Below are 13,219 nucleotides of genomic sequence, written 5' to 3' on the forward strand. Positions count from 1 at the left end.
AGGAAAATTACCCTCTTTAATTTACTTGAGGCAAATAGAGGATTTGGTCTACACTCCTCACGCTGGGAGAAGATGGATTGGAGAGGCCAGAGCTAAAGCCTTTTGGCCGTCTTTTGACATTACAACTGTCATGTTTTACCACTTGTTAGGGCTAATGTGCAACTTGTGCAGCAAATGACGTTTGTCATTTCAATTTCTACGACAAAAGGGAGAATCAAACAGTAGATAAATAAACATTTCTGTTCACAGGATACCTCTTGACAGTAACTGCCAGAGATGGCGGAGTGCCCTCTCTATCTGACACGACAGATGTAGAGATATCCGTCGTAGACGTAAACGACAACGAACCCGTCTTCAAGCAGCAACTGTACACCGCCAACATTATGGAGGACGCTTTAGTCGGTAAGATTCATGAAAACTCCACAATCAAAGTGTTTCATTAGACATTATCTGACATGTAATTCAAAGCACAGCTTTTCTAAAAATTCTGCATTTTATCCTTGGAAACCTATATGTAAGGTTCCACATAGGTATACAGGGTGTTAGGTAAATGGGTATATGAGCAGACACAAGCCTATGTTAACATGGTCATATAAATGGTATGGTGAAGTCAGAAATGGCAATGCCAGATTTTGTATCGAAGGTGGCGTCTTTTTTTTTCGCGCGGCCATCGATCAAACCTTATTTTTTGATTACAAAATAGTGTAATAAACCCTTTGTTTGCAATTTTGTTGCAATTTCTTACAAAACTTGCGCGCAAAAAGCAAATCTTAGTATGTAAAACATCAAACTTCTAATGCTCGTAACTCAGTTCAGACTGAGTTTAGAGGTATACATGTCTTAGTAAGTTTGGTTTATTACACTATTTTGTAACCAAAAAACATGGTATGGTTGATGGCTGCGCGAAAAAAAAAGACGCCAATTTCCGGCATTGTCTTTTGATATCATCATTTTAATTTTTTTAATTTTCATACAATTTTTTTTTTATAAAATCCGATTTGTATGAAAAATAAAATAATTAAAATGAAGATATCAATTTTCTGACTTCACCATACCATTTATATGCCCATGTTAACATGGGCTAGTGTCGGCTCATCCTACCCATTTACCTAACACCCTGTATAGAGGGTATTATCAGCTACAGTCCGATGCAAACTTTAAAGCGGCTTGGAAAATCGCACGAGTCGCTGCGCAGGCGCAGTACACAATATTAGGTATCAGCGAGCGTGCGGGGCGAAGAAAACTGCGTGCACTTGCACTCGCAGCTAATATCCGAGCCACCATTTAGTTTGAATCCGACTGTACCCAATTAATTAAAGTATTTAAAAAAAAATTGATCTTCGTTTGTCTTGTTCTTCATACTTACTTACTCTAAAATGGAGATTTTGATATTTAAAATTGTCGAAATTCTTCACCATTGACTATGTTTATTTCCTTCAGGAACTTCTGTCACTCAAGTGAGCGCGACAGATGCAGACGTAGGCCTCAACGGCCGCGTTCACTACGAACTGGACACCAGAGACAGGGAGGAAGGTTCCTTCGTCATCGACCCCGCATCTGGCGTCATAAGAACCAACAAGGCTCTGGACAGAGAATCTGTGGCTACTTACGACTTGAAAGCACTGGCCATTGATGGTGGAACCCCGCCTCAGAGTTCAACGGTAAGTAGTATTTAGGTGCTACATAATAGAGTTGAAAATCGAAAGGCCTCGAAGGGAGGGTTCACTACTAACTCGACACCCGAGATAGGGAGGAAGGTTCCTTCGTCATCGACCCTGCATCTGGCGTCATAAGAACCAACAAGGCGCTGGATAGAGAATCAGTTGCTACTTACGACTTGAAGGCACTGGCCATTGATGGTGGAACCCCGCCCCAGAGTTCAACGGTAAGTAATATTTAGGTGCTACATAATAGAGTTGAAAGTTGAAAGGCCTCGAAGGGAGGGTTCACTACGAACTCGACACCAGAAATAGGGAGCAAGGTTCCTTCGTCATCGACCCCGCATCTGGCGTTATAAGAACCAACAAGGCTCTGGACAGAGAATCTGTGGCTACTTACGACTTGAAGGCACTGGCCATTGATGGCGGGACCCCGCCTCAGAGTTCAACGGTAAGTAATATTTAGGTGCTACATAATAGAGTTGAAAATCGAAAGGCCTCGAAGGGAGGGTTCACTACGAATTGGACACCAGAGATAGGGAGGAAGGTTCCTTCGTCATCGACCCTGCATCTGGCGTCATAAGAACCAACAAGGCGCTGGATAGAGAATCAGTAGCTACTTACGACTTGAAAGCACTGGCCATTGATGGTGGAACCCCGCCTCAGAGTTCAACGGTAAGTAATATTTAGGTGCTACATAATAGAGTTGAAAGTTGAAAGGCCTCGAAGGGAGGGTTCACTACGAACTCGACACCAGAAATAGGGAGAGCAAGGTTCCTTCGTCATCGACTCCGCCTCAGGGGTTATTACAACCAATAAGGCTCTGGACAGAGTATCTGTGGCTACTTACGACTTGAAGGCACTGGCCATTGATGGTGGAACCTCGCTTCAGAGTTCAACGGTAAGTTGTTCAGATGCTATGAAATCGAGTTGAAAATTTGAAAGGCCTCAATGGGACCTGTATGTATAGCATTTTGATTCCTACAGCGTTCAAGATCCAGAGACTCTTAACGTTCCTTTTTACTTATCTTTACATCGACATAAATAGTGACGCGATAAATTCCGCTGTAAACTGAAGTCGTTCTTACAACATCACAAACTCTTTCCCAGGTGATCGTGCACATAAAAGTGGAGGACATCAACGACTCACCGCCAGTCTTCGAAAGCGACTGCCTGACCTTCTACGTGCCTGAGAACAGTCCTATAGGAACCACTGTGGGGGAGATATACGCACACGATCCTGACGAGGGGGTTAATGCTGTGGTGCATTATTCTATCAAAGGTACTTTTATATGTCTGTTTATACTTTTGTTCGTTTCAGCTAAATGACTTCCACAGCTGGAAAAAAGGGAGGCCAAAGGATTTATACAACGACTGTACCTGCGCTGACCTTCACCAGATCGTCGGTCCAACTAGTGAAAGGCCTGCCCACACTACGTCCTTCCAGCTTGTGGTCGCCTCTTGAGAACGTTTCTGCCTCAACGGCCATTAGTTCTACGAGCTATATGCCCCGCCCACTGTTATTTGAGTTTGGAAATTCTGCGGGCTATGTCGGTTACTTTGGTTTCTGCGGATCTCTTCATTTTCACGCAGCGACACAATGACATTTTACAAAGAGAGGGTCGCACTTTCACTCTTCTGAATGGGAGCCATTTTTAAATTGAATTTATTGTTTTTACAAGTTTATTGAAACTCGACCTTTATGGATTTATTTTACAATTTCTTTATTACACTCCCAGGCGGTGATGACTCCAACAGCTTCTCCCTCGAAGTGCGCCAAGGGTCTGACAAGGCAGAACTGATCACAATGGTCGACTTGGACTACGAGAGTCCCCGCAAGAAGTACGAACTGGTCATCCGAGCGGCTAGCCCGCCTCTGTGGAATGACGTCAGAGTCGAGATCCTGGTGACAGATGTCAACGACAACGCGCCTATGATGAAGGACTTCCAGATTATATTCAACAACTATAAGGATTGCTTCCCTGTGGGGCCGTTTGGGAGGGTCCCGGCGTATGATGCTGATGTCACTGATAAGGTATGTAGATCAGACTACTGCTATATTGTGATTGTAACTATACGTTTATGTATATCATGAAATCCAACCAAAATTGCTATAACCCTTTGCTATAACTTGCTCTTTGATCTATTTCTCCAAGCAATGCTAAAACTTTATTCTAGATAAAATTTAACCTTGTTATTGACTTTACACTAAACAGTCTCGATTCTATTCTTAGTATTAAATTATTATTATTATCATTTGAATACGTGATTCTGGCAACGCTTACACAAAAACGATAACAAATTAATATTAAATAAAACGTTTTCTTTTGGTTGTTTTTCCTATAAGTCTCCATTAGACTTACTTATTGCCAAAGAAGTGCTCAATGAAGTAAACTTGTTTCAGCTCCAATATCGGATATTATCGGGCAATAACGCTAATCTAGTGCTACTAAACGAGACCACGGGATCCATGACGTTATCACCGCAACTCAATACCAACGTTCCAAAGCTGGCCACCATGGAAATTTCTGTCTCAGGTAATGAATTCTGTAACTAATATTATAACACAAGCGATAATAATGTATTAACAATAAAAAAAATAATGTGTAACATACACTCGACGTCAAATAAATCGCACCTCCTGCGACATTTTGGGGTAAAAGCCTTTTGTTTCATGAAATGAAGCTTAGAACTAGGCTTTCAAATGGTACCAATATTGGAGGGAAGTTGGGATGCATACGTTTGAAAGTGCTTGTCGCGGGAGATGCGATTTATTTGACGTCGAGTGTAGTTTAAAACTCGCAAAATACTTAACTTTCCACTCCTGCAGATGGTGTAAACGAAGTGAAAGCGATGATGCAACTGTCAGTTCGACTGATAACCGAAGAAATGCTGCTAAACTCTATCACCGTGCGACTAAACGCTATGACGGCGGAGCAGTTTCTATCACCATTACTGGGCTTCTTCGTGGATGGCTTAGCGGCTATCGTCCCATGCCCTAAGGAGAACATTTATGTGTTTAGTGTGCAGGTTAGTTTAGTTTGGAAATATTCGTAAATAAGAGCAGTCACATAGTGATAACAGAGGTACTACTATCTTTTCAATAAATCTTTTTTAGATTTGTTTTGGAGGAAAAAATCTTTTTTGCATTGGAGGAAATGTAATTTTTAACGCATACTTTTATTACGGATAAATTTTGGTATGGTTCCAATGAAATCCTTATAAGAATAAGAATTTCTTTATTGCGGTAAATGTGGTACAAAATAAAGACTAGTTTCGCCACTACTGGTTGAGTTTTAGTTTTTATTAAAATTCAAGCTTTTGGCTAAATAAGTAGAGATGCGGAGAATTTTGTTGTTTAGCCGCAAGTAGATTCCTTTGGATAAGGTTACCATTTCCAGACAATTACTTTTCATCAATGGCGTAACTATAGGGTGGGCGGGCAAGGCTGGCAAAATGCCACGGGCCCCCGACCCGAGGGAGCCCCGACCCAAGTCCCTAATCGCACCCTCCCCTCTTGCGATATTCAGAGCGATGGTCCCGGTCCACCCTGAAAAAAAAACTCAGATACGCCAAGTGCCTCGGATGGTATAGAAAGTTTGGATGTGTAAATGTTTGTTACTCTTTCATGCAAAAATTACTGAACGGATTTTAATGAAACTTTAAAGTATTATTGTTTATAACCCAGAATAATATATAGGCTATAAATTATGACGATATATGAAAAACTAAATTTCACGCGGGTGAAGCCGCGGGCAAAAGCTAGTAGTAAAATAAAAGCGCTTATCTGCCTGTCTCTAATTTATGCTTGATCACATGGTTTATTCCGTAAACAGGACGACACAGACGTGACGGGCAACATCCTAAACGTGTCGTTTTCGGCGCGTCGACCGGACGCAGAGGTCGGCGTGGCTGGTGATACTTCACAGTACTACTCGCCGACGCACCTGCGCGAGCGGGTGTACCTGCACCGCGCTACGTTGGCCAGGCTAGCTACAGTACAGGTGAGACTACACTTAAAGAGGCAAAGTTTGTGAGTGTGCCTATAAGATCTTTGAAAATATCAACCAATTTTGAGAATTCTTCTACTGTCTTTCTGGATAATCTGAAATTCTGGCAGGCAATATCAAATCAAACTGTAGTCATGGTCAAAATCTAGTTAATTGTAATATCTTTTTGTATGGTAAAAGTTGTCTTCTGATTGACACCATCTCACTGAAATAATGATGAAGCGAGGTTGCCCAAAATTCACAATATTCTTTGAAAGCCTTAGGGTATTAATGCCCGTTTTCACCATCAATCCCTAATTTTGAAGTGACTCCTATGAAAACAAAATGCCTGTTAAGTGTTACCATAAGGGTCCCTTAAAAAATAGGGATTGATGGTGAGAACGGGCATAAGACTTTGAAGTTTTTAGTCATCAAGATATTGCACTCGATGATTACATGAATTTATCAAAGACACTGCAGTTTTTTCTTCACATAAAAATGATAAAACAGAAAGCAAGCGACAAATCATTCGTAAGCTATTTACCTTCTCCTATTAGATGTTATAGCACTTTTTATATTTTATTTGATTACAATAGCAAGATGGAACTTGACACTTACTGCTTACGTCCCAAGGTCCTCCCATTCGACGACAACGTATGCGTGCACGAGCCCTGCCTGAACTTCGAGGCGTGCCTCACAGTACTAAAGTTCGGTAACGCGTCGGGCTTCGTGGCCAGCGACACCATGCTATTCCGGCCTATTTACCCCGTCACCACCTTCACCTGCCAGTGCCCTTATGGATTTACGGGTAAGTCTTTAACTTCCAGGTCATTAAGTATTTCAGTCTCCACTGCAAGAACACGACACTTCAATTTAAGAGAGGCGCTGCAATCGCCCAAAGCCGCGTTTTCACTAGGAGATATTTGTCCAGCGACTCTGTCACCCGAGACGAAATTCACGTGTCCCGCGTGATGTCGCCCGACGTCGCTTGCGACATCTACGGGTCGCGAGACTTGTTGCTTATCGATGCTCTGCAAGCGTCGATGCGCGATCTTCGTGTCCCTCGACAGTCGCCCGACAGCCTTTGAGTAGTGAGGACGCGTGTCGCTTTGTGTCGCTCCTCGGGCGACATACTGTTCACTACTGGCTAGTGTGAACAAGTCATATGTCGAGGGACAAAGTTGCAGAGACAAACTACGTAAATGTCGGACGACTTATCTCCGCGACATGTCCCCTAGTGATACCCGGTCATTCCAGTGATTCAGTCTCCACTGCAAGAACTCGATGCACATTTAAAAGAAGCGAACAGAAGAAGATTTAGAATACCATCCGGATCCCCACGCTAGCCAGATGGGTTGGGGAGGCCTGAAATACAATATTTTCACACTTAGTCGCATTTTACGATATCCACGGAATGAGTGAACCACATGGAAGAAGTATCTCTCTCCTATCGTCATTCGTCTGCAATCATTGAAACATTCTTTTCTAAGAACAGTTTCTTGTAATTAAATTAAGAAACGGTTAAAATCCTTTTCAATATCCGATTGACTTGAAGTCAAGCCGAAGGGCTGGAAGATCATTCATGGTTTCCAGCCCTCGCGATGGCAACTTATACCTACTTTTAGAGAAATATCTGGAATATTTGGTTCACAGGTTCAAGAGAGCACTACATGTGCGACACAGAGGTAGACCTGTGCTACTCGTCGCCGTGCAACAACAACGGCACGTGCGTGCGGCGTGAAGGCGGCTACACGTGCGTCTGCGCACCTGGATATACCGGTACGATCTGCTTACTATACCTCGTTCGTTTCAGCCGAATGACGTCCACTGCTGGACAAAGGCCTCCTCCAACCAACGGTCCGGCGCTGCCCGCATCCAGGCTCTACCTATCTACACTTATTAGATCCTTCCGTGGCTAATATACATCTTCTAGAAATCTAGATCCTTCCATGACTAAAAGACACAATACCCGCGTATGGATGCAATAGAGAACTGACAAATGTACATTTTTATATTTTAGAGCTCATGACCAATATAAAGCGCAGTATCCTGGTACACCCCTGCCTAGTGTGCCAGGAGATGTGCCTAGTCGCACATCAACCTACCATGAAATGTTACACTTCTTCAATTGATTTTGAACCATAAACAAACTAAAAAAGTATCACAAACTGTTCTGGATATTTAGTCATTTGAGGTTGATCTTCAGATTCTTATTAATATTCATTTTCCAGGTGTAAACTGCGAGACCATACTAACCAAAGCCACGTGCTCAGTGAACGGAGACGGGTCAATATGTCGCAGCGGGTCCCAATGCGTGGCTCGACGCGAAGGCGGCATATTGTGCCAGGGGTGTGCCATAGACGCGGCTTATACCACTGCCATGTGCGAGCTGAAGGCTAGAAGCTTTCCTACGTCATCATTCCTGACCTTTCCTGGCTTGAAGAGGCGGAACCGACTGCATTTGAAACTCAAGTAAGTACCAGAGCTTAGGGAAAGAAAGTAGCTTTATATCCCTTAGTGGTCTCCAGTGAAGGCGATATATTGTGCCAGGGGTGTGTCATAAACGCGGCTTATACCACTGCCATGTGCGAGCTCAAGGCTAGGAGCTTCCCTACGTCATCGTTCTTGACCTTCCCTGGCTTAAAGAGGCGGAATCGACTGCATTTGAAACTCAAGTAAGTGCCAAAGCTTAGGGAAAGGAAGTAGCTTTATATCCCCTAGTGGTCTCCAGTGAAGGCGATATATTGTGCCAGGGGTGTGTCATAAACGCGGCTTATACCACTGCCATATGCGAGCTCAAGGCTAGGAGCTTTCCTACGTCATCATTCCTGACCTTTCCTGGCTTGAAGAGACGGAATCGACTGCATTTGAAACTCAAGTAAGTACCAGAGCTTAGGGAAAGAAAGTAGCTTTATATCCCTTAGTGGTCTCCAGTGAAGGCGATATATTGTGCCAGGGGTGTGTCATAAACGCGGCTTATACCACTGCCATGTGCGAGCTCAAGGCTAGGAGCTTCCCTACGTCATCGTTCTTGACCTTCCCTGGCTTAAAGAGGCGGAATCGACTGCATTTGAAACTTAAGTAAGTACCCAAGCTTAGACGTAGAGATAGGTCTATGTCTCAGTGGTCTCCTGTAACTGTCCCAGGGGTGTGCCATAAACGCGGCTTATACCACTGCCATATGCGAGCTCAAGGCTAGGAGCTTTCCTACGTCATCATTCCTGACCTTTCCTGGCTTGAAGAGGCGGAATCGACTGCATTTGAAACTCAAGTAAGTACCAGAGCCTAGGGAAAGGAAGTAGCTTTATATCCTTAGTGGTCTCCAGTGAGGGTGGCATACTGTGCCAGGGGTGTGTCATAGACGCGGCTTATAACACTGCTATGTGGGAACTGAAAGTTTCCCTACTTTCCCTACGTCATCATTCATGACCTTCCCTGGCTTGAATAGGCTGCATTTGAAACTTAAGTGAGTACCAAAGCTTAGGGAAAGTTATGAAATGGGTCTATGGCGCAACGGTTTCCCAGTAAGGGTGATATACTGTGTCAGGAGTGTGCCATAGACGCGGCTTATACCACTGTTATGTACGAACTGAAAGTTTCCTTTCGTCATCATTCATGACTTTTCTTGAAGAGGAGGCACCAACGCTTAGAGGAAGAGATGGATCTTTATGCACCGGTGGTTTCCATCTGCAATAAGCGAGCTAAGGGCCAGGATTTTATGTAACCCAGTACTTCAGTAGTTTCGGTACTGGGAAGCACGTAATTTTGGGGTAGTTTCAAGTACCATAACTTTTATTCATACCCTTGTTATTCTTAGGTTCGCAACGCAAGCATCGTCAGGCCTTCTCCTATACAACGGTCGCTACAACGAGCGTCACGATTTCGTCGCCCTTGAATTGGTGGGCACAGGCGCAGGGCGGGCGGGCGGAGCGGGACTGCGCTTCACGTTCGCGCTGGGCGGCGGCAAGACTGAGCTGACTGTCGCTGCTGACGTGGCTAATGGCATGTGGCATACGGTGGAGATCCAGTACTTGAATAGGGTAAGTCATTGTCGTCGTCATTTCAGCCAGAGGACGTTTGATGCCTCTCTAAAAGATTTCCAGATTGACCGGTTGAAAGTGGCCTGCATCCAGCACCTTCCTGCAACATAAAGTCGTCTGTCTACCTTGTGGACGTTCCAGACTGCGCTTGTCGGTACGTGACCTGCATTCCTGAACCTTGCTGCCCCATCGGCCATCAGTTCTGCGTGCTATGTAATGTACAGTATTCCGCCCATTGCCACTTCAGCTTGCTTATCCGTCAGCCCATATCAGTGACTTTACTATAGAGTGAGTTGACTTCGTCGCCCTAGAGTTGGTAGGAACGGGCGCAGGGCGGGCGGGCGGCGCGGGACTACGCTTTGCATTCGCGCTGGGCGGCGGCAAGACCGAGCTGACTGTCGCTGCTGATGTGGCTGACGGCATGTGGCATACGGTGGAAGTGCAGTACTTGAATAGGGTAAGTCTTTATCATTTCAGCCACCGAGGTCCATTGATTTCCAAATTGGCCAGTTGGTAGCGGCCTGCATCCTGCGCTTTCCTGCAACCTTTAAAAGGTTATCTATCTACCTTATGGGCGGAGTGAATGGCCCACGCTGCGCTTGCCGGTTCGTGTTCTCCATTCCAGAACCGGCTCCATTGGAAGTCAGTTCTGCATACTTTGTGATCTGCCCATTGCCACTTTAGCTTGCTAATCCGTCGGCCTATATCAGCGACTTTATAACAGAGTGAGTACCGACTTCGTCGCCCTAGAGTTGGTAGGAACGGGCGCAGGGCGGGCGGGCGTCGCGGGCCTGCGCTTTACATTCGCGCTGGGCGGCGGCAAGACCGAGCTGACTGTCGCTGCTGATGTGGCTGACGGCATGTGGCATACGGTGGAGGTCCAGTACTTGAATAGGGTAAGTCATATCGTAATTTCAGCCACAGGACGTTCACTGTTTTCCAGATTGCCTGGTTGGTAGCGGCATCCTTTCCTACAGCCTTTATAAGGTCATCTGTGAACCTGGTGAGTGGACGTCTCACGCTGCGTTTGCCATTCTAGGACCTTGCTTCCCCATCGGCCGTCAGTTCTGCATACTTTGTGATCTGCCCATTGCCACTTCAGCTTGCTAATCCGTCGGCCTATATCAGCGACTTTATAATAGAGTGAGTACCGACTTCGTCGCTCTCGAGTTGGTGGGAACGGGCGCAGGGCAGGCGGGCGGCGCGGGCCTGCGGTTTACATTCGCGCTGGGCGGCGGCAAGACCGAGCTGACTGTCGCTGCTGATGTGGCTGATGGCATGTGGCATACGGTGGAGGTCCAGTATTTGAATAGGGTGAGTTATTGTTGTCGTCATTTCAGCCACGTCTACTGCTGAACGTAGACTTTTCCCAATGACTCATACGCTACGGGACTACGCTTCACCTTCGCGCTGGGCGGCGGCAAGACCGAGCTGACTGTCGCTGCTGATGTGGCTGACGGCATGTGGCATACTGTTGAAGTCCAGTACTTGAATAGGGTGAGTCACTGTCGTCATTTCAGATTCGCCGGTTGGAAGCGGCCTGCATCCAGCACCTTCCCGCAACTCCTTCCCGCAACCTTACGGTCACCTGTTCACTTTATGGATGGATGTCACTCTTTGCCGTTACATGGCCTCCAGCCCATAACCTTGCTGCGCATCATCCGTCAGTTCTAGGTGTAATGTATCCTGCTCATTGCCATTCAGCTTGCTAATACATTGGACTATGTCAGAAGCAGATTGCCATCGGCTGTAATAATAGGCCAGTAGAATTAAACACAAAAATGACATATGGTATATACAATCACTCTACGACTAATAGAGGCGAAGCAGTAAAGAAAAATGTTGCAAGCACGGAAAATAGTATTTAAACTATTTTCACGCGTACGAAGTTGATTTTGTGGCGTCGAACCACCAGGCATATGGCTAAGCAATGCAATCGTACAGGAGGGTACAAGAAAGAGGGGCAGCCACATTAGGTAACACAGAGTCGTTTAGGAGAGTGCCAGGAAGAGGTGCAGCAACCGCAGTTAATGAACGGCTGGAACGAACAAGGATAAGCGAATCCAACTCGTGAGCCTTGACAGGGATACGCTGGTTAAGGCGACCCTTCACAAGGCTTGGGAGCTTACGGGTGACGAGCTATTGGACGTGGAGAGGGTCATAATTATACACATATTTTCTACTTTGCCGAACATTTGCACGAGAACGGTTTGTCCAAAACATATGAATTTGGTCTTATTTAATGCAGGATTAAATGACCTTCAACCGTCAGGAAGACCACTTTTCGATAGGGTAAGTCCTTTACGCGGTATAACCGGAAAACCTAAAAAGCGCCCCTTTCGGGGGCCCCCACCACTTAAGAACAACTCCGTCGAAGTCGAAAACCTAGGAGAGTCTTAATGGGCAACCAATGAAGCCATTAAAGCAATAAAATCTTTTCTAGGAATTATTTCCGATTTAAAATCTAATTCTACTGGCCTATAATTGACTTCTCGTACCATTGAACATATAAAGGCATGTTCATATTGCTGTTCAACGCAACTTTATTTTTGCAGACTGCGACCATGACAGTGGACGATTGCGACAAGGACTTATCGCTAGCCGGTGCGGCGGACTTTGGCCAGAAGTACGCATGTGCGAACCTCACCAGGAAGATCCTGCCGCCTCGTTGTGATATCGCTACTGAGACTTGTCACAGGTAATCCCTTGTTGAAATTGAACCTTAAAGCAGCTTACAACAACAATGATATTGCTTTGGCAATTCGTAAAGCTTAGTCAGCTTGAGATTATTTTTTTTTTTGCTTTTTAGTGAGGTTTAAAATATAAATGTTGAAGCATTCATTGGTATACTCGCCACTCGACAGTTTAATCAATCTATGCGTCTTTCAAGTAGGCTTTCATCTTTTAGGTGTTTTTCCCACTCTGTCAAAAGTTTAAAACGCAGACTGTCCTCAATTTGGCATACGCTTCAATATAAGTAATTTAGCAAATCCCATGTACTATTATAATTTATTAATGTATTTATCTGATACAGATTCCTGGATCTAACGGGTCCTCTCCAAATCGGTGGCTTGCCCAACATCCCGAGTAGTTTCCAAGTGAAGACCAAGGATTTCGTCGGCTGCATTTCTGACTTCTACATCGACCACAAGTTTATCGACTTGAACAGGTAATACTATCAAACCTAGTTAATCAGATCTAGATGCTAATAAAATTTTACCCATACATCACTTGATTTAAAACCACTCGCTAAACAGCAGCGTCACAGTGTAGTGTGGATTCCTGTTAACTGCATGTGTCTAACAAGGCTGTATGTTTCTTTAATAAAGATAAATAAATAAATAAGAGAGAAGAGTACCTTCACATTATCGTTTATTGAGCTTCAGATAATCTTAAGACAAAACAATTAGATTCAAAATAACGTGGGAAGGTACTGTCTCCATTTAAAACTTCCTTGCCATTCCTCTCCATTCAAAGCTTTAAAACTTCCGTCCTTGAATCTTATTGACTTGTCTTAAGAAACTTTTTAATG

General features: G+C 44.7%; 1 protein-coding gene across 1 annotated transcript in view; it reads left to right on the plus strand.

The window, feature by feature from the left end:
- stan (protocadherin-like wing polarity protein stan) overlaps positions 1-13,219 on the plus strand; it is a 117,549-nt gene that overhangs the window by 76,316 nt on the left and 28,014 nt on the right. Inside the window, exons 14-26 of the mRNA XM_028313063.1 lie at positions 250-402; positions 1,441-1,661; positions 2,769-2,940; positions 3,398-3,693; positions 4,063-4,195; positions 4,489-4,688; positions 5,495-5,662; positions 6,281-6,455; positions 7,301-7,426; positions 7,879-8,119; positions 9,465-9,687; positions 12,243-12,385; positions 12,722-12,856. Coding sequence (XP_028168864.1) covers positions 250-402; positions 1,441-1,661; positions 2,769-2,940; positions 3,398-3,693; positions 4,063-4,195; positions 4,489-4,688; positions 5,495-5,662; positions 6,281-6,455; positions 7,301-7,426; positions 7,879-8,119; positions 9,465-9,687; positions 12,243-12,385; positions 12,722-12,856 — 2,386 coding nt within the window. The remainder of the gene's footprint in view (positions 1-249; positions 403-1,440; positions 1,662-2,768; positions 2,941-3,397; positions 3,694-4,062; positions 4,196-4,488; positions 4,689-5,494; positions 5,663-6,280; positions 6,456-7,300; positions 7,427-7,878; positions 8,120-9,464; positions 9,688-12,242; positions 12,386-12,721; positions 12,857-13,219) is intronic.

The sequence above is a fragment of the Ostrinia furnacalis genome, unplaced genomic scaffold, assembly GCF_004193835.3.
Source record: "Ostrinia furnacalis isolate ACB-3 unplaced genomic scaffold, ASM419383v2 OfSCF4144, whole genome shotgun sequence".
Lineage (NCBI taxonomy): Eukaryota > Metazoa > Arthropoda > Insecta > Lepidoptera > Crambidae > Ostrinia > Ostrinia furnacalis.